The following is a 22,742-nucleotide window of genomic DNA, read 5'->3' as shown; positions in this document are numbered from 1 at the left end:
ATGTAGGTGCAGGGTTAACCTGCTGTCTATTATCAGTTCCTCCCACAGGTGGCCACGGCTGGCACATCTGATGATGATCTATGTACACAACATGGGCCTGAAACCCCAGGCCCAGTTCCACATGTCACTGTACATCCATGTGGGAGGTGGGCATATCCCAGACACCATCCATGTCATAGACTAGGGAACATGTACATGCCAAGCAATGCACAGCACTGGCCACATGCAATAGCCACCCAGGTGACTGGATGGTGGATACAATACCCACCTGTGTGGGCAAATGCAGAAACCACAGGCCTGAGCAACAATGCAGACCATTGTCATGTGGCCTGATGCCAAGGTATACCCATCAACTAGCCCTGTATAGCCGTCTGGTACAGTTGGCCATCACATACCCATGCAGAAATGCACCCATGCATGTCAGTATTGGCACCCTGTGTGTTTGTTGTATGATGCGTATGATCACATCCACACTCACTACAACCACCAATGGCATACTGAAGCATGCTGTCAGACACCTCCCCAAGCCCTTTGCCCATATAACCTCCGTATGGCTCATGTGGTGCATGTGATACCTGCACAGTAATGTATTGTGGCAATCTCACTAGTGATGGGCTGTATACCTGGTCCTGCCAAGTGTGTCAATGTGTGTGTCCCCCTGTGAGAGTGTGGCTGTGTTGATGCTGGCACCTCTTCATGCAGACAGGCGTGTGTATATCACCTACTGTAGAGCTATCATATCCCTGTTGCAGATGTCACTCACCATCACATATATGTTCTGTGGACTCCACAACAGGTAACCAATGTGGTGCATCCAACAACTGCATGGGACTGTGATAGCACTACATAGTCATCAGGGGTTTGATACCCTGTGCTGTTAGGTGTGTGACACAAATATGCTTAGGTTTTACTCTCCCACCCCTCCCTGACTTGCCAGTGCCTCTGTCTGCCTCCCTCACTCCCTCACTGGTGGATGTGGAAACCTATACCTGCTTTTCTTAGTCAGCAGCATGTGTATTTTAGGTAATGCTCATGATCAACTGATGGCCTCTGCACAAATTTCAGCCCTCCCCTGGCTGATTGCATGTGTAACAGCTGTGGTAACATTCCCATAGCCAATTGCATGGAAACACACTCCAATATCTAGGAACATCATGTTTGTGTTGGTCCTTTCAGTCACTGTGAGCAGGAACTAGTACTATTGTTCAGCAAACAGCATCTCAAATGGAGTGGGCATTTACCTCTGACAACATACACTGTGGAAACAGGCCAACACACAGGAGGGGGATGTGCCTGATCTGACAACAGACTGTAAGTGCTGCTATACTGCATTCAGAGTAATGTCGGTTAAACAGGGTGTGTGCAGATATGGCTGTCCTACATGTATTAATACCTGCCATGTCAGCTGTATGTTTATGAGGACTCCCCATCTGTAGGGTCATCTGCAGACTGGGCAGTGTGTGGTGCCTTTGGTGTCATGTGTTACCCACAGAACATGTATCTGTGAACTGCAGAAGGTAGTGTGAGGATTGCAGTCTGTAGATGGTGAAAGCCATGACAGTTACTGACTTCATATCCCTCATAGGACATATGTTGCATCAAACCCTGTTACAACAGTAAATGTATGCTGTTATCACAGCAATGTGTCAATATTGGTCCTGTGTATGTGCTTCCAGCCACAACTCAGTCAACCTTTGTACATATATCATGCATTAAGAGGTGCATATGTGCTGTACACCCTAATTAGTATTATCATATCTGATAACCCAGTGAGATATCAGACTGCTACACATGTTATGTACAGTAGCAGTTATGTTTGATGACATAACCTGGACATACTGTGGTTGTTTGTGCAGTACTGAGGTCTGTGTAGTTATGGTGAATGTCGACAGTGTGTGTATTGTTAATATGTACCTTGGCCTGTGTACAGGCTGTGGTAGTTGTCATCATCCTAGTTCCCATCCTATCTGATGTTACATGCTGCTCCGCCGTATGTTACCGTATTAGCTTACATGTTTGCAGGGCCATACACACACATGTCCCATACCACATTCAGCCATCAGACCAAACTGTGTAGTGGCCCAGTATATGTAGGGTTAGTGTATGAGTGAAAAACACAAAAACGGCCAGCAAAGTAGTCCAACGCTTTATTGTAAAAATAAATAAGGAACATAAAAATGTCCCAAACATCTATAGGTTACTCAAACCAGTTTCGGCACTAAGCCTTCCTCAGTGAGTGAGAAAAACAGCCCACAATGGAGCCTCATTTTATATAATATATGAATCCTGCTCAGCCAATGGTATACACCAATGCCTTATCATACCTTACATATTAATGAGCAGATAAGGCTAACACAAAATTGCCATAATTTAATACTTGTAGTCCTGGTCTTGTGGAAAAAAAAAAAAAAATATATATATATATATATATATATATATATATATATATATATATATATATATATATTTATATATATTCTAGGTCCTGAGAAAAAATATATAGATGTTAACCAAAATAACATAATGCAGATATATAATCATAATACAATAAGATAGTTAAATGTTAAACAATATTAATAAAAAGACACTGATTCCATGTCTGAGGTTTAAAGAATAGCATAGCAGCCAGAATATATAGGAAATATCAAATAGGTAACTAGACACCAGATGTGACAGACATAATCATATAGGCATATATCCACCCAATTACTACACCATTACTGTATTGATGTCAAGAAATATTTAGAAAAGATATAGAAAAATATACATAGTATGGACAAAGCCATACACACTGCATATAAAATACTACCCTCATATACTTAGGTACCACATAGAAAAAGGGTATAAGGCAAAATAATATAGCGATCATAAAGATAGATGATAGTACTCAGATGATGGTCTACCTGAACTATAGTCAATGCTAAAATATAAAAAATAGAAAATATTGGAAATACTTATAGTTGTATTCACCACAAAGCTGTATAAAGCCTGGTACTGATAGGACCTCGAGCTTAATGAAGAATTATACTTCATAAATGGTCATTTAGACCTGGAGAAAACAAAGCTCCAAGATGGATAATCCAATATTTTTCTTTAAAGCTGAGTGTGTTTTGCCATCCTTGTTGATGGCTTATATCACCTACAATTCTATCAATGACAGTAAACATAAATCTGGCTGTAGGATGTTTAAGTGTGTGTTGAAACAGTGCATTAGTTGTTTTTTTATTACGTATGTCACTTCTATGTTCCTCAATTCTTATCCAAAGTGAGCGGGAGGTTTTGCCCACATAAAAGGCTGAACATTGACATGTTGCAAGGTATGTAACCCAGCTACTGGAACAGTTGCCAAAAGTTCTCAAATCATAGACTTTGCTAGTATTTGCACTAGTAAATTGTTTAGTTTTGTTTACCTGATTGCAAGAGATACAATGTCCACACGGAAAAGTGCCCAAGAGCTCATCCCCCGTCATGGTGAGTTGTTTGTATTTAGCTCCACCACTATCCTGATGTTTGTAATGTGAGAAAAGTGAACCCAATGTTCTACCCGTTCTGTAAGAGAACTGGCATTTATCACCCAGACTTTCCCTTAGGAAGTCATTAGCCAATAAGATATTCCAATTATTATTGATAACATTCCTAATCACCTGATGGTTCCTACCATATGTGGTAACAAATCTCAAGGTGGAATCATCTGTCATGGGTGAGTGATTCCTGTATTCCAATAGCTGGTTTCTCTGTTGCTTATCTGACCAATTCTTGGCAGAAAATATATCGAATGGACAATATCCCCTTTCCAAAAATCAGTTGGTTAAATCTATAGTAGCGTCCTGATAGTCCTTGACAGAGGAACTGATGCGTTTTATCCTCTAAAATTGAGATTTGGGGATATTTCGGATGGTGTGGCATGGATGCATGCTAGATGCATGCAGTAACATATTGTACTCTGGGTATTTACGATGGATTTTGGTACCAAGAGTGTTGTCCATATTTCTATAGACGGTAACATCCAAGAAGTAACCGTAAACTCAATACCCCAAACATTACTGTTAAGATATTCCATAAATTCTTGTAAGTATTCAGTATCCGCACACCACACCATCCAACAATCGTCCAAATATCTCCGCCATATATCCATTTCACCCAAATAGATGTTATGTGATGCATTATAAATAAGGCATTCCTCCAGGTAGGCCATAAAAGATCAGCATAGATAGGAGCAAAGGATGCTCCCATTGCTGTTCCCTGGAGTTGCCAGTAACATTCACCTTGGAAATACAGGATGGATATATGGTCTATAGAAATATGGACAACACTCTTGGTACCAAAATCCATCATAAATACCCAGAATACAATACGTTACTGCATGCATCTAGCATGCATCCATGCCACACCATCCAAAATATCCCCAAATCTCAATTTTTGAGGATAAAACGCATTAGTTCCTCTGTCAAGGACTATCAGGACGCTACTATAGATTTAACCAACAGATTTTTGGAAAGGGGATATCGTCCATTTGATATATTTTCTGCCAAGAATTGGTCAGATAACCAACAGAAAAAACAGCTATTGGAATACAGGAATCATTCACCCATGACAGATGATTCCACCTTGAGATTTGTTTCCACATATGGTAGGAACCATCAGGTGATTAGGAATGTTATCAATAATAATTGGAATATCTTATTGGCTAATGACTTCCTAAGGGAAAGTCTGGGTGATAAATGCCAGTTCTCTTACAGAACGGGTAGAACATTGGGTTCACTTTTCTCACATTACAAACATCAGGATAGTGGTGGAGCTAAATACAAACAACTCACCATGACGGGGGATGAGCTCTTGGGCACTTTTCCGTGTGGACATTGTATCTCTTGCAATCAGGTAAACAAAACTAAACAATTTACTAGTGTAAATACTAGCAAAGTCTATGATTTGAGAACTTTTGGCAACTGTTCCAGTAGCTGGGTTATATACCTTGCAACATGTCAATGTTCAGCGTTTTATGTGGGCAAAACCTCACGCTCACTTTTGATAAGAATTGGGGAACATAGAAGTGACATAAGTAATAAAAAAACAACTAATGCACTGATTCAACACACACTTAAACATCCTACAGCCAGGTTTATGTTTACTCTCATTGATAGAATTGTAGGTGATAGAAGCCATCAACAAGGATGGCAAAACACACTCAGCTTTAAAGAAAAATATTGGACTATCCATCTTGGAGCTTTGTTTTCTCCAGGTCTAAATGACCATTTATGAAGTATAATTCTTCATTAAGCTCAAGGTCCTATCGGTACTAGGCTTTATACAGCTTCGTAGTGAATACAACTATAAGTATTTCCAATATTTTCTATTTTTTATATTTTAGCATTGACTATAGTTCAGGTAGACCATCATCTGAGTACTATCATCTATCTTTATGATCACTATATTATTTTGCCTTATACCGTTTTTCTATGTGGTACCTAAGTATATGAGGGTAGTATTTTATATGCAGTGTGTATGGCTTTGTCCATACTATGTATATTTTTCTATATCTTTTCTAAATATTTCTTAACATCAATACAGTAATGGTGTAGTAATTGGGCAGATATATGCCTATATGATTATGTCTGTCACATCTGGTGTCTAGTTACCTATTTGATATTTCCTATATAATCTGGCTGCTATGCTATTCTTTAAACCTCAGACATGGACTCAGTGTCTTTTTATTAATATTGTTTAACATTTAACTATCTTATTGTATTATGATTATATATCTGCATTATGTTATTTTGGTTAACATCTATACATTTTTTTCTCAGGACCTAGAATATATATATATAGTTTTTTCCACAAGACCAGGACTACAAGTATTAAATTATGGCAATTTTGTCTTAGCCTTATCTGCTCATTAATATGTAAGGTATGATAAGGCATTAGTATATACCATTGGCTGAGCAGGATTCATATATTATATAAAATGAGGCTCCATTGTGGGCTGTTTTTTTCACTCACTGAGGAAGGCTTAGTGCCGAAACAGGTTTGAGTAACCTATAGATGTTTGGGACATTTTTATGTTCCTTATTTATTTTTACAATAAAGCGTTGGACTACTTTGCTGGCCGTTTGTGTGTTTTTCATATTGGTTTGGCCGTGCAAGCTATACGTGCGGGGTGTGGTGTTCACTTTAGTGTGTGAGTGACACAAATGAGGATGGTGTTGCACAGATAGTTCATATACTGTAATATTATGCTAGCTTGCCATATGTGGCTGTGGCTGTGTTCTCATTGGTTGTGGTTATGCACTGTCACACGTGTATCTTACCCTGTGCTGTGACATGCCTGTACAGCCTGCTATATATGCAGGTACATGTGCATTCCCCCATAGGAGATATAAGCCAGTGTTGAGCCAGTCTGTCTGTAGCCTGCACAGTGCATTGTTACAGACCTTGCAGCTTACTGTACTTACCCAGTGAGATGTCATGTGCAGATACTTGCCAGGTGTACTGCTGCTGGGCCTCACTTAACAGTCATGTATGTCAGACAGAGCAGTGGGATGCTGTACAGATGTATGTCAATATCTAGTGGGTAGTATGTGGCCATGGCACCCCTGTACCAGCCGTTATTACATGTCAGGCCGGACAGGTGTGTGTGACTGCATGACCTATGGTGGCATATGTATTCCCGTCGTTATGTGTTATACCCATCACCATGGCTGTTAATATCCATATTGTCAGGCATGGTACACATGTTTTGCACTAAGGGGGTCTGTGTATACCTATGGACTGTACAGAGTGTGTCAGAATGTCCACACATATTGGCCAATATCTCTGCTGCAGTCGATAAGGGTGGTATGTGCTAGCAGTGGTACGTCACTATGATGTCCTTAGGATGTCTGTGAGTAGCCGATGGCACACCTGTGGAAAGCAGATGTGACCTCCCACACACCATGTCTGTGAAGACAATCCCAATTACAGTAGCAATCATATGTAGAACTGTAATAGTACACAAATAAAGGTTTTCCATTTCTGCACACCTGCATGTGAGGTTATTTCCTATGACCCCTCTATGGGTATATGTTGCAGGCAGTGAATGTCATTTGTATGGGTGCCCCATACAGTGTCCAGTTGTTCAGGAGTAAACTGTAGGCATAGTGGCTGTTCCATATTTTGTGCGCATTCTACATATGTATCTTACTCATATCTCTGCGTGTGTATGTGCAGTCACATGTATGTTCATTTGTGTCTTTCGGCTTTTCCTGGTTAGGGGTCGCCACAGCGGAACTCCGGTCTGCTAATAATTGGCAGTTGAATTTTACGTACTGGCTTGCCAGGCCTGAAGCACAACCTTCAACGAAGGTACGCCCATCCACGCATGTCTCCACGCAGAAGACGCTCTAGCTGAGAATTGAACCGGGCAGCGTCACATGTATGTATATATATATATATATATATATATATATATATATATATATATATATATATATTTATGTAAATATATATATATATATATATAAATATATATATATATATATATATATATGTGTAAATATATATATATATATATATATATATATATATATATATCTGTATCTGCATATATGTGTCTGTGTATATGTAACCTGGGGGTGTTGATAGCTTCCACATTTTACATTTCCTAAGGGAGCCGGACTGTACTGCATGATATGTTACCAATACCAGCCTGACAGCATACAGGTGGGATGTAGTATTGTTAACATCTTGTGGCCATGTCATGTCAGGTCCTGGTTATGGGACCTGCAACACTTGGTAGTGTATTGCAGGGTGGACGTGTTTGGCTGTGGGGGGGATATGCCTATTTGTACAAGATGTATATTGTTTGGGGCCTCTCAACACCATTACCGGTGCATGTGGGCATATTTGTTTTTTTTAATCTACCATTGCTATCTACAGCTGTATGGCCACATATACCTATATAGATATATATATATATATATATATATATATATATATATATATATATATATATATATATATATATGACTATGCCCATATATAGCTACATAGATATATATCTGCATACATATATGTACCTTGCTGTGTATATGTAGACATATAGGTGTAGACATATGTATATGCCTGTGGACTAATGTGTTTTTGTTATTTCCCCATTGTTATCTACAGATGTATGTCCGTATATACCTATATATATATATATATATATATATATATATATATATATATATATATATATATCTGCTGACATTTATATATCTATATGTATGACATAATATCTATGACTGTAGGCATTTGCATGCATATATGATCATATATATTTACATATATGTGTGTGTGTGTGTGTGTGTGTGTGTGTGTGTGTGTGTGTGTGTGTGTATATATATATATATATATATATATATATATATATATATATATACACACACACATATATAGATAGCTTGTATCTGTTTAGATATTAGTATATGTACACACACACACACACACACACACACACACACACACACACACACACACACACACACACACACACACACACACACACACACACACACACACACACACACACACACACACATCTAAATGTTGGAATACATTCTCCGCAATGTTTAATGACTGGGCTGGATGATATGTTATTGAAAAGATTAGGGTGATGTCACTTAACTGGATATGTCAATGTATCAAGCCTGGCTAACTCTCTCTAGAATGTGTAAAAATCTGTTAACCAGTTTACTGTGTAATTTAATTTAATCCTGACTTGCACTCAGGATTAACTGTAATGTGTGGAACTTGTTTAACTTGCTTACTTATGTAATCTCTGTAAATAGTCTGTTTGTAATATGTAATGTTGGTATTATGTAATGCTGTATCTGCTTACCCTTGGGGCTTTCCTCCCTGGGCCTCCACTGAAAATGGACATGCATCCAGTCAGACTATCCCGGTCAATAAATGTAAAATAAAATAAAAAATAAATAAATAAATTATGTGTATCTGGCATGGCTTAGTGGTAAATCACTTTGCGTCTGGTGTGGAGGGTCCTGGGTTCGAGCCTTGCAGAGGTTTTTTATTTTGTTGCTAGGCAGAACATGGGCCCTTAGATACGGAATGATTAAGGCACTTTAAAGCTGTTATAAGCGGGTTTGTGTGTGTTTGCACAGAGCTAAGCACTGCTAACTTCTGGTTACAGTTTCTTACAGTCAGTTAGCTTCTGCATTGCTTAACCTATGTAGATAGTGCTTCTCCCCGTGCAAACAGGCTTAAACCCACTTACTGCTGCTTAAAACTGCTAACACCTGCTTACCCCATGCTAATTTCTTTAAAAGAAAAGAAAAAGGGGTTGATAGAAAAGTAGTGAATAAAGGAGCACAAAGAGGGAAAGACAGTAGGGAAAATAGCCAGGGATATGCAGGAAGAGTGTAGGGAAGGTCCATAGCTGCCCATTTCTTCTACAGCAACAGCTGTGAATATACATTGAATTTGGGGTTAGATTTGTACACTCGACCCCTGGGTGGGGATGAGGACAACAATAATTCATTGTGATGCCAATTAGACTAGATTACATGTGTCCAGTGGACATGTGTGAAATGGTCAGCTATGTATGGGGTGAGATTTTTTTGTGGGAACAGATTGCCCTTTTTTTTTCAGGTGAGAGTGGGATGTTGTGGAGGGGTAGTAGGTATATTTGGGGAGGTAGGTTGGGGAGGTTAACAGACAAGACAAACAAGATGCATACAGGGGCGGTATATGACACATGTGGGGTTAAAAACCTTGGACGGGGAGGGATTTTTGGAAGTCACAAGCCCATGAGCCCCCAAATGGAAACAGTGGGAATGACATCCACACCCATGGGCAGTCACCACTTTACCTTCACAGCCCCAAAGGTGGCTGTGCTGGGAGCTGGGTAGGAGGGGCAGGCTCACCCTCTAATTGTGCCCTGCAGCCATCAAGCTGGTGTAGCTGGTCTTGAATCCCCTTATCAAGCTCCCTACGCACCACGGCCAGGACCTGATGGTGGGTGACAGGTACCTCTCCAACCCCACTCCCATGGGGGGCTAAGCCCCATCCCCTGTGGTGGTTCCACCTTAAGGTGGTGCAGGGCCAATGGAGGAGGAGGTCTCAGGCTGGGCCCCAGACATGATAGTGCCCAGTGCCATGGCCAACTGAGGTGGGACAGGTGGGTCCGCTGGGACTGGCCTTCCCATACCAACTATGGTGTTGCAGTTTTAAGGAAGATATCAGTTAGTAATAGTCAACAGCATTCAGGATTAGTTATAACGGCATGCATAGGTATTCCCATTAACCCAAGACACTAGATTTACAACAGTTGCAGAGCAAGCAGAGCACATGCATATATGGGACAACAGTGGCCATTACAACAGCATGCGGATGTCATTGATAGAAACAGGCCACCAATATGGGAGTATTGTGACATGGCACATGCATAGAACCAAATGAAAATATTTATAAACCAATAGGACATATGTCCCAACAAAAGTTTGAAGTGTACACGTACCCATTCAGGTGTGTAATTAGGTTATTGTAGTACATATGGTGGGGTGAGAGAGAGGTCAGTTAGCAACTATAATATCCCTGTAGTTTCACAACTTTCTTAGTCACTTCAGTGATCTGTCCCTTACATGTATTATTACAGTACCCAATGTGCTTACTTTGTATAATGATATGTTCATAGATTAGTATCTACATGGACTGTGTCTTACGTATAGTCTACACCTCTTACCTGTTATAGCTGTTGAGGGAATCAATGTTAACAACACCTGACAAATTCTACACATACTCCCAAATTCCATGCTTCTGGACAAGTGTATAAGTGAATTGTGATGTACCTACAGTCTACACCTCACATAGCTGTGGAGAAATATTTGTTAACACTACCTGACAAATACTACATATACTCCCAGATTCCATGTTGATGTTATACACATACCTAACAATCCGTTATCGCACACACTCTGGTCAAGGCTTGACATGATGCAGGTGTTAATGTGACATATTTAGGAATTGCTGTCATACACTTTGGGTGAGATGCTACAGTGACAGGTTTGTTTCCATATGCATTCTCTTTTTATGTTCAGGTCTGACTATCCATTATATGTCAGTATAAGCTGCCTACATTTCTTGGATCATCACACTGATTTGTCAGGGGAACAGATTACCAGGCAGCAGATTTGGGCCATTTATCTGGACATGCTGGACAGATTAGAACAGTTCAGTGGTATGGCTATGCATACAGCTTACTACCTGAACATTCTGCCACAGTCTGTACACTTGATGGTTATGATTATGCTTACAGAACATTCTAGCAAAGTCTGTACAGTTGTTGAGTCTAATTATGCATACAGCTTTCTATCTGAACATTCTCGAAAAATCTTTACAGTTGTGGGGTATGATTATGCATACACCTTATTACCACTCCCACAATTCGAACCCCCTGCTGTGTGTGGTAAAAATATTACAGTTGACATCACAGTACACTGTGCTATCAGGGAATTGGTGTAAAGCATTCCAATGGTTTCTAAGTCTCACTCAGTTGTTCTATATGACTGTCCTCTTGGGACTTCCAACATTGTTATACTGAACTTCTTACACATTTTCACTGTGTTCAACAGTGTGGGTAACACTGCTTACTACAACAATACTATTTATAGAATGCAACACTATAACAGCATATGAAAGCAGAGTGTACACAAGCACTCCAGGGGTTATACTTTTATTCACAAGATATTACACCTGTTTTCCACGCAACCTATATGACAGTCTACATGCCATATTGTCTGGTTTATTCAGTACATCTCATACACAATACATTTTTATACTGGTACAACACTTTAGAACTATTATATTTTTTTGTTATGACCGTACATGCAGGATTATTACTAGCCTGTCTCGTGATGCAGCCTTTGCAGCCTAGCAGCATGGGCTTGCTGGTTCGCAGTCTGCTAATCTGCAGCTGTCACAGAAATACAGTGATATTTAGCCATACCTATCCATAGTATACACAAGCTAGGCGATGATTAACTACTTAGTAGAATGAGTACTTACTCAGTGCTGGGGCATCAGCCATCTGCCTTGCTTCTTGGATCCACTTTTCCAAGAGATCAACCCTCCGCCGCTTCAGGTCAGCATGGTTATGCCTGACCTGCTCACCAGTCCAGGGGATACCAGTGGCACCGGTGAGGTCACGGGTGAAACTGTCCCAGGCTTCCACATTATACTGAGAGCCCTGGTACTAGCCGTGCAGTAGTCTCTCCTCATGTGTTTTACCAGGAGCCATACCATGAATCTGGACTCCTGGGTGCCCCAGTGCTGTGTTCTAAATTGAGCGCCTTCCCCAACTCCAGCCATTCTGCCTACAGTAGGGAGCTGCAACCAATTATGGGAATTATTGGCGCCTGTGGGGTTTAAATACGCCCAATTTCACACACTTTCCTGTGTTTGGACGGTTTTGAAAAGGCTAGACTATAGGCACACCTCCTTACCTAATGCTGGCATTGCTTAAAGGGGCATACCACTGGGCAGATTAAATTAGCCAGTCTACACATTACTTAGACCATGTAAGCTGAGCTATGCAATGCTTAGTGTTGCTTAATATCTAATTAGCATTATATTATCCTTTTGCCATTGATTTATTATTTGTTACATGTCATATCTGTGTCTGGTATCTGTGAATCATGTGTACGTACACTGTATGGGGTCTTGGGGACTTCAACACTTTATTACACTAACGCCTCACATCTGGCCTTACTGCAGTACTCCAGTTCACACACATATATATATATATATATATATATATATATATATATATATATATATATATGTTATGTATCTAAAACTGTTGCTGTAAACAAAGCCACACGTGAAGTCTATTGTTATTACCAGGGAATCATTCATCCCATGTGGGATGACCCGAAAACTGGGCTACATTCTTTGGGGTAACACCATGTCTATGAAGGTAAGCATGGCTGTGTTCATATGTGCATGGACTACAGCTTGTGGAAGGTCTACGATACTTAGGTCGGGACAACGTACAAGATGAGTCCCGAGGAGAGGAGGAGTGGAAGGTGGGCAAAGTGTGGTGGTGTGGTAGCTACAGGCCGATAACCAGGGAAGGGATGGTGGCTGCTAAAGTATGGGTCGAGGAGGGGCTGGGTTCGATGGGCCTGTACAAGTCGGCCTGCCTAGTCGGTGGGGGAGAGAGGAATGAAATATAGAACAAATAAAACATAACATAAACATAATTTAAATATCTATTTAAATAAAACAATTAAATTAAATTAAACCTTGTAGCGTATTGCAGGGCAGACGTGTTTGGCTGTGGGGGGGGTATAGCAATTTGTACAGGATGTATGTTGTTTGGGGCCTCTCAACCACATTAATGGTGCATATGGACACATATATTTCTGTTAATCTACCATTGCTATCTATAGATGTATGGTCATATATACCTACATATATATGTATATATATATATATATATATATATATATATATATATATATATATATATTTGTTTACATATTTATAACTATATCCATATATACCTACAGGGATACATATCTGCATATATATATATATATATATATATATATATATATATGTAACTTGCTGTGTATATGTGAACATATAGGTGTTGACATACATATGTGTAGATGTCTGCATTTGCATGTATATATGTTTATATATATATATATATATATATATATATATATATATATATATATATATATGTATATATTTCTGAATATTTATATATATATATCTATATAGGGTCTATATTACATTATCGAATGATAACTTCATGGAAAACGTAATGCCCGACCCCTAAATATCGAAGTCTCATACAGTCGAACAGTAAAAAGCACAAAACTGAAAATGTTGAACTGCTATAGTTGGCCCGCTTCACAACCTGAGCCTGGGTCTAATTATTATTCATGAAACGTAAATAAAGCAATACGTCAGTCCAACTGCGACTGAATGGTAACTAGTTATTCTGCTACCAATCACAAAGAAAAATCATAATTGCATAACTAAACTTTGAAAATGCTTAATTCAGCATCTTGTTTACTTTTCACTTCTACAATATAAATGGAAAAGTAAGCTATGTCATAACGTAGACACATTTCAACCCTATTGCACTATAACTCTTAAAGTAACACTTGTCTGCATAACTGAATACGGCTATTATTGCCATATAGTGTCAAACACAAAGTATTGCTAACATAGAAACAGAAAATTCATACTTACAGTACATCATACAAGTGTGTGTAGCTATTTTTAACAGCATGGCTACAGCAGTTACAAACTCAATAGTTAAATACTCTGCCCTATTTTCAAACACTGCTTGCATAAGGGAATATCTCTCCATAGTTTTCCGCTTCTTAGGAGATGGAGGATACCCTGCCTTTAACTGCATCCTCACCTCATTCACTCTGTTTTACTCTCATATCAACACATCTAGAACCGCAGGAATATCACAGATGCATTTGCCCAGTAAACACCTTAAACGCCTGTGCCATCCCTCTACATAGTTCTGCGTACGAGGCAAACGTAACTCATTTAATGCTGACACGTTCCAAAATGAGATTGGAAACATAGGAGGAAACCTACTAGGATCTGCATTTCTTGTGTACTGCTTTTTTGGTCGCCCTAAAATGTATGTTTCCTAGAAGTATGTCAGAAGTTCTTTAACCCCCACAGGGAATGTCTCAGATAGTGTGTTGAAAGCAGAAAGAACTTCATTTTCAGACAGAAATGATAGTGCAATCAACTTTTTAACTTCCAGTTGAAAAGTGGAAGACTGTCCATAACGCGTTGCTAAACCTACTGGATGCACTTTGCGCCATACACTCTGGGCAAAGTGGAATAAGCAACCTTTACCAATCACATCAGCATAGTTATGCTTTATGCTCTTGATAGATGCCAGCTCAAAGTCTGTCATAATAAACTTTACTGTTGGCTCATACTTTACTAAGTCTAGCAAAGAAAATAAACACTCCCATAAATAGTTGTATGCCTTGAAAGACTTCCTGGACATCAAGCAGCACACTAAAGGCACACTTTTAAAGTTTCCACCACAGGATATTAAAGCATGTATAGAATACAATTGCCTACAAAGTCGTCCCTTGGTCAGAAATATGTCATCCATAAACCAGACAGTACTCTCACACAAATTTTCTAAATTGTCCTTAGTGCTAAATGCAATAACATGGACATTATTCTGCAAATCTACCATTCTCTTTTGTATAAAGTGGCTTTCATTATGTGACAACTGTGTAGTATCTACCATACCTAAAGTACTGCCTACAGACTTGTGTTTTAACATCTTTTGTTTCCTAACACAGTTTACTTGTTGCACCATTGACCGTCTTGACGGCAAAGTTACTGTTGTCTCTACAGAAGGTGAGGCTACAACATCTTCCAACAAAGCAGGTGTACTCCTGGGCACCCGAGCAATTTCTTTCAATGCATGACATGCTCTATACCTTTCAATTTCAGTAACATCTGAAGCGTGATCATGTCCTACAGATTTCAATAATACCTCACCACCCACTTCCTTTTCTGTCACTGCTCTACCCTTGCATTTGAACAATGACTTGAACCTACAGCACCAGTACTTTCTTTGTTTTACTACTTTCCCCAAGTTATACAGGTACCCATCGATAGACAACATTGCTCTATTTTTTGAGACATAACTGTCTCATACATATTGCCTACAACACCAGGACGGGGTCGTGAGTTGCAAGCCATAATCTACATTAGATAGTGCTATCACGCACAATACGTCAGTAAAAGTGCTATTTAAATGAACTGAGTAGGCACTTTGTTAACAGCACAACATCAACATTCACAATTGAATCTTAGTAAGATATCATGCACATTTACAGTGACATGCATAACGATTATATACAGAATTTACATATTTGATGTTTTTCATGTATACAGATTTAAATAGTTCTGATGGCAGCTCATCTGTACTTCACACGTCATCATCCTAAAGTTGGCCAACTATTCTTTTTCGAAAACTCTTACTTCACTGTTCTTAGCATTCATTGTACTCCGCGTTCAATATTTAGAGGTCGGGTATTATGTTTTCGATGAAGTTATCATTCAATAACGTAATATAGACCCCTATGTACATATCTACATATAAAGATATGTTGTATCTGTTTAGATATTAATATATTTACACTCACACATACATCTAGATGATGGTACTGTTGCATGACTGGGCTGGATGTTATATATCTGAAAAAATCAATGTATATCTAGCATGGCTTAGTGGTAAATCACTTTGTGCATGGTCCTGGGTTAGAGCCTTGTAGAGGCTGTTTATTTTGTTGCTGGGCAGAACACAGGCTATTAGATACAGAGTGCTTAGGCACTTTACAGCAGTTGTAAGCGGGTGTGCATGTGTTTGCATGGTGGTAAGCTCTGCTACCTTCTGGTTACAGTTTCTTATACTGTTAGCTTCCACATTGCTTAATCTGTGTAGGCAGTGCTTACCCCTGTGCAAATGCATATAAACAGGGTCTATGTTAAATAAACAAATGCTTAAAATGCCGAGTACAACATACTCAAACACTTTTAAGCGAATGTTTATTTAACCAAGATCCCAGAATGTCACAAAACACAATCCCAAAATGTTTTGTTTCGCCACTCACCCCTCCCACCAACTAACAGTAACTTCCAGTAGATTAAAAAAAAAAAACTTAGAACAACATACCATAATTTTGCAAGCAGGGGGGCAAGCCACCCTGCACACCCCCTCTACTTATATATACCAACTCCAAGACCACACTTCAGTGCAGAAAAGGGAAATTCTCCCTTACTGCACCGTACAGCACCGTTAGCAGTAGCTGACATGATGTAAAACGTCACATATGTCAGTGCTGGCCAACAGAAACATTTCAGAACTCGGTTTTCTGACATTCTGGGCTGTCGATTATATAAATATTTGCTTAAAAGTGTTTGAGTATGTTGTACTCGACATTTTAAGTGTTCGTTTATTTAACATAGACCCTATAAACACACTTACTAGTGCTTACATATGCTTACTACTGCTTAGTTGTGCTTAGACCTGCTTACTAGTGCCTTATTCATTATGACACTGAAACTTTACATGTGCATTTCCTACAGTACTCTAGTTCATAAATATGTGTTATGTAGTGGGTTTTGCAAAACAAACATTGGTTATAATGTGCTTTGCCATGTAAAATAGACTGTGCTGCAGTGGGATTTGAACCAGTAATGCCTGCTCATCAGGTGGATACGCTGCCTACTACAATATTGCTGTGATGCTTCAGTTGTGTATATCTTTCTTGTTATCCTCTTCAGCCTTTTAAGCTGCTTTAACAGTAGCTAAGCGATGGCCACACCCACACACCTACGGTTAGCTTTAATCGGATTTAAAAAAAAAATGGGTTTCTTCATTTTATTTATACGTACTGTTGCTGTTGTACAAATGGGGGACTGTTGGTGGGGATATGCGGACACCTATGAGCAATCTCACTCATTTCTTAACACTTTCAGCTATTCTACATTTCAGGGCCATGTTTATTCTGAGAGTTCTGCTGTCAGACACACCCCCTGCACTTGTACACGCTCCGTGTAAGCCTGGGAGCTTGGGCAACGTGCCTTCATTAATATGCATGGCGTGCTGCCTTCCTGCTCCTACACGAGCACTTCCCTGCAGGACTAAGTTAGTCCTACACACAAGATTAGTGAATCCAGGGGTATGTGCTAATCTGTTGTGTCTCACTGTACCACATTTCACACTTCAGTCCATAACCTTTTTGTGTTGGTTGCAATGAATGCATACTTGTCTAGAAGTAAACATCTTCAGCAAAATATGAAACTGTTGCAGTCTGTACTTACCACTTATGATTAAGGGAGCACGGAAACTTGTTTCTGTATACATGTTAGCCTGAGTGTTGCAGTCACACATATATAACCCTTCATCCCATACTGTAGCTCCCTCAATGACATACTGAGTACTGGAGTTAGGCAGATAAAGTTTGTATTCATTTTTGTAGAATGAACAACTTGTGAGTTTGTAGCTGCTGCTGCTGCACTCGATCCTCACTTTAAGGCCAGTGGAAACAGAACCCTCAGTTATAACATGAATGTCAGGCTTTTCAAGTTTTGCTGTGTGTGAAATAAAGAGTAAATGAATTTAACTTAATACAGCAACACGAGTTAAATCGATTCATAATTAGTACACAATTTAACTGAATTAAGCATTTTATTGTTACACTTCCATCTTACATCTTCACATTTTTATGAGGGGGACTCTCATTGCTTTTTCTTATCTGAATATAAGTGATCCAATAAAATGTCTAAGAAAGCACTTCAAAAGTATAGCAGTACTGTCCGTATTCTTTAACACTGAATGAACAGACCACAAAAAGTGGGACATATTGGTATTGCTGCTCTAAAAAGATTCAAAAAGAGGGCAGCAGCTACTGGTTCAGACCTTGAGTTGAGCACCTTGATGAAAATTGCAGCACATCAGAGATGCCATAAAGGGAAGATCATAGGATCATAGGACGTTACTAGTTTATTGACCCAGAGGTCATTTCAAGCTTAGCTGTTTCATCCCAAATACCCTAGATTCTCTAGTCAATACCCAGGATTGCAAACAAACTAAATGATTCAACAAACTAATAAAAAATAAAACATGGAAAAAGCACCACGCTAGGAAACAAAGACTGTATGTTAGCGCTTTTGTTTACTAAAAATATGTAAACTTCTTCAGACAATTCACAAACAAAAAGTCAACCCTTAAATACTTTAAAAAAACATGACATCATTTCCTGAAACATAATTTCCTGAAACATCATTTTCTGGAACAAACTTACCTCAATTTAAAGTAAAGAACATAAAATACCCAGGAGAATACAAAAAATGCCCAATGAACACCAAATACCTCTGCTGAAATACTCAATACAGACTTGAATCCAAAAAAGAATGCTGAGGTAAGGCTCCAGAATCAAAACAAGTAAATAAATCAGTCTTCAAAGGTAGTAAAAAGCAATGCCTTCTTTAATGTCACACAAGCGCTTTCACACAATGCTTCATCAGGTGTATGAATAAAATAATCAACCACACCTATTTATATATCTTAATCTTGCCACATGACTTAATAGTCTAATCAATTTAAAGTTATATACTATTATAAAATGATAAGTTAAAAAATGGATGTCTGGAAGTATGTTAACATCAACTAATATAACTGTTTATAATATATATATAGAAATTTTTATGTATTTAATAAAACATATAAAAACATCCTAAAATATATATATATATATATATATATATATATATATATATATATATATATATATTAGCATCACACAAATATATAAATGTATGTAAATAGTGATTCAATATGAAATCTGTAGCAACTATATTAAAATAAAGCCCTGCTTTCATATTTGCCTACGTAATCCCCTTTTTCTTAAAATGGGCTTAATGGGCATACTATCATTAAGTCCATGGCCATAATTGGCCCTCAACATAACTATCCATTTAGCCTCTACCTCTTCAGTTCTATCCCTGATATCCCCACATCTCAGACTCTCAAAGGTTCTGGAAACGATCATAAATTTGAACCTGTGCTGCTCTCCCTCTTTGGAAACATGTTTAGACAGGGCATTGCATTCAGACCTCTTACCTATATGATATATATGCTCTCTGATTCTTTCCCTTCGAATACAATCTGTCTTGCCTACATAGAAACAATTACATAAACAGCAGGTAGCAAGATATACCACATGTGTAGTCACACATGTGCCGCTAACCCTAATATCAAAAATTCTGCCTGTGTCTGGATGCCTAAAATATGAATCTTTATTAATGAATTGACACTGATTACAGTTGCCACATGGTTTTGTTCCACTTGAGCTAATAGCACTAACACTATCTCTATTAATACATAGCCTTCTTCTAAGGTTCTTTTTATTTTTGAAAGTAAACTGTGGTATTGAGCCAGCAACCCTACTGATAACAGGGTCTGTCAGTATATTCCAATAATTATTGATAATACTGGTGTACTTCCAAACATCCCTTGAATATGAGATGTTGACATTCAAAATACTATCTCACTTACTTCCCTACAATACTTATCTGAAAAGTATGGTTTGGCTCTTGTCCCCCTCAGTTGTTTAACTTTCCTAGAACCATCTTCTATAATATTTTTCTCATACCCTCTCTCTTCCAAATCATGACCAGTTTTAATGAGTTGCTTTTCAAATTCATCTTGCCTCGCACTTAATCTAAATGCTCTGAAAATTTCATTTTGAGCAACATTTCTAAATACGTATCTGGGATGCATACTTTCCCTTGACAGCAGAGTATTTACATGACATTCCTTCCTAAAAAGTCTAGTGCTAATTGTACCTGAACTCTCTTTTTCTAAAAATACATCCAAAAAACTGATTCTCTCTTCAGAATAATTCAGGGTAAATTTCAAAAATTGTGTTGTGTTATTAATATAGTCAACAAAGCATAACAAATCCGAGGCTGTGCCTCCCCACAAAATAAAAAGATCATCGACAAACCTCCTATAAAATAGTACAAGTTCACGATATGGTCCATTAAATACATGCTGTGTCTCCCATGTCAACATAACGGCATTAGCATATGTATTAGAGCATGAACTCCCCATCGCTATGCCATTCCTTTGATAATAAATCTGATTCTTAAACAAAAATACATTATTCATAAGCACTTAACTCATTAATTCATGCAATACTCTCATTTCGTCAATGTTGAATAAACTCATTTGAGTCACGAGTCTACTAAAAAACTCTAGACCCGCTGTATTAGGAATAACAGCGAACAAAGAAACAATGTCCAACGTTACAAAAATAAAATTATTACATATCATACTTTGATCCATAAATACATAAAGGTCATTAAGAAATTGTTTGGTGTCTTTTAGGACAAATTCAGAGTTCTCGATAATAGGTTTCAACTTTTTATCTAAATATATAGAAATTGCTTCAGTGCACCACCACTATAGGTCTCATGGGAGGTCTAACAGGATTCTTGTGAATCTTGGGCAACTCTTGTATGTGGGGTATGGTATATTTAATACTAATAAAGTATTTGGCTAGCTCCTTACATATGAGCTCTGCTTGTTCTAAAAGCCTAATCCTATTATTAACTGCTAGAACCATCTCTTCAACATAAGAATGTTTAACCTTCTGATAGAAATCAGTATTATCAAGCATCTCATACATTAAGACATCATAGTAGTCCCTATCTAGCAAAACTATGCGCCCGCCCTTGTCTGCTGGCCTAATAACTAGATCTGCATCATTTTCAAGTTTATGTAGAGCTTCATACTCCCTTTTGTTAAGATAGTGCCAACTATTTCTACAGGTCTTATCATTGTAGGCTTTATATATATTATCTATACAAATCTGCTCAAACGCATTAATTAATGCTGTTTGCTTAGGTAGAAAGGTGCTAGGTCTATTAAAACCAAATCTATCATTGACTGAAGTTTGTTGAAACAAATATTTTAACATCAAATTTCTTGTAAACATTTTTACATCAAATACTATATCTGTAATACTCATATCACTCGAGGGTATGAATGATAAACCCTTGGATAGTACACTAATTTCAGAATCTGACAAAACACGTTTTGATAGGTTAGTTATGTAAGTCTTACTTGTTGAAAGGCTTTCTTTATAGTGTAGGTATTGTCCTTCACATCTTCGTGTTTCCTTTTGTATCTGGTATTGCTCCTGCCCCTGTGCTGGTATTTCTTCCCCTGAGAGTCTCTCCAATTCACTGAGGTATCCCTCATAGGAAGTGGAAAATTCAAACAATAATTGCCTGGAACATTAACTTCTCTCACTGCCGAATGTTGCTCGTGTTGCGGAGTGCTCAAGACTTCATTCTCAGCCTCCCTATGCACTTCTGCAGTGGTTAAAACAACCTTTCTCCGTGCGCCCAGAGTAGCATTAGGATTCACAGATGAAAAACTAGTCTGAGTATGAATATTATCATCCACTGAAATTTCGGGTTGAGGCATTACTCTCCCCTGTTGTGTTGGTTGTCTGCCATCATTGAAGTCAACGGCTCTTGTGCTGACATCATTACGTTGTTCCTCGTCAAACATGGGTTGCCTGGTTTCATTCAAATATACATCACATGGCCATGTGAATATATTGCCTAAGGCAAAATCTTGACGATCGCTTCGTAATTTCTTTAACTTAATTTGCAGGAGTTTAAGTTTGTATGTAGTGACATTATCTGTAGTTTCAGTTAACAATCTAGCAAACACATCTCCATTGTATTTTTTACATAGTTGTGAGTAGTTGGTCTTCACCTCTCCTACCAAAGTCACTTCTTTTCTCTCTGCTGCGCTAATTAGCAGTTTTATGTAGCTCATACTAGTGGCGATATTTAACTTTTGCCACTCACTAATAAGTAAAAAGTCTCAGTCAACCTGCGCTGGCATTTTTAAAACTCTCCGTCCACGCGGTATCAAGTTTTCAGCTAGGCAAACTTGTAAATTAAATTTCTCATATTGTAGTCTAGCTAATTTTGACATACTTTTTTCTAATGTCAATATATCACTTCGAAGTAATAAAAAATCAAACTCTGATTCATTGTCACCTTCAATGGTTAAATTTTTGTTTAAGAGAGGATTCTCTCGATCAGTCACTTTGGAAATAAACAGTTCAGCACTTACATCGGGTTCTTGAGCATTAGGAATGCTATTCGGAACG

The 22,742-nt window shown here is 38.4% G+C and overlaps 1 protein-coding gene across 1 annotated transcript in view; it reads right to left on the bottom strand.

Annotated features, from left to right (window-relative positions):
• Nucleotides 1–20,662, bottom strand: part of LOC122815279 — a 164,584-nt gene extending 143,922 nt beyond the window's left edge. Inside the window, exons 1-2 of the mRNA XM_044087642.1 lie at nt 20,101–20,662; nt 17,869–18,138 (exon numbers count right to left, since the gene is read on the bottom strand). Coding sequence (XP_043943577.1) covers nt 17,869–18,138; nt 20,101–20,662 — 832 coding nt within the window. The remainder of the gene's footprint in view (nt 1–17,868; nt 18,139–20,100) is intronic.
• Nucleotides 20,663–22,742: the final 2,080 nt, after the last annotated feature.

The sequence above is a fragment of the Protopterus annectens genome, chromosome 1.part1, assembly GCF_019279795.1.
Source record: "Protopterus annectens isolate FY-2018-M chromosome 1.part1, PAN1.0, whole genome shotgun sequence".
In the NCBI taxonomy this organism is placed as follows: Eukaryota; Metazoa; Chordata; order Ceratodontiformes; family Protopteridae; genus Protopterus; species Protopterus annectens.
Note: the sequence above shows the minus strand (reverse complement) of the source record. Positions and strands in the feature narration are given on the sequence as shown.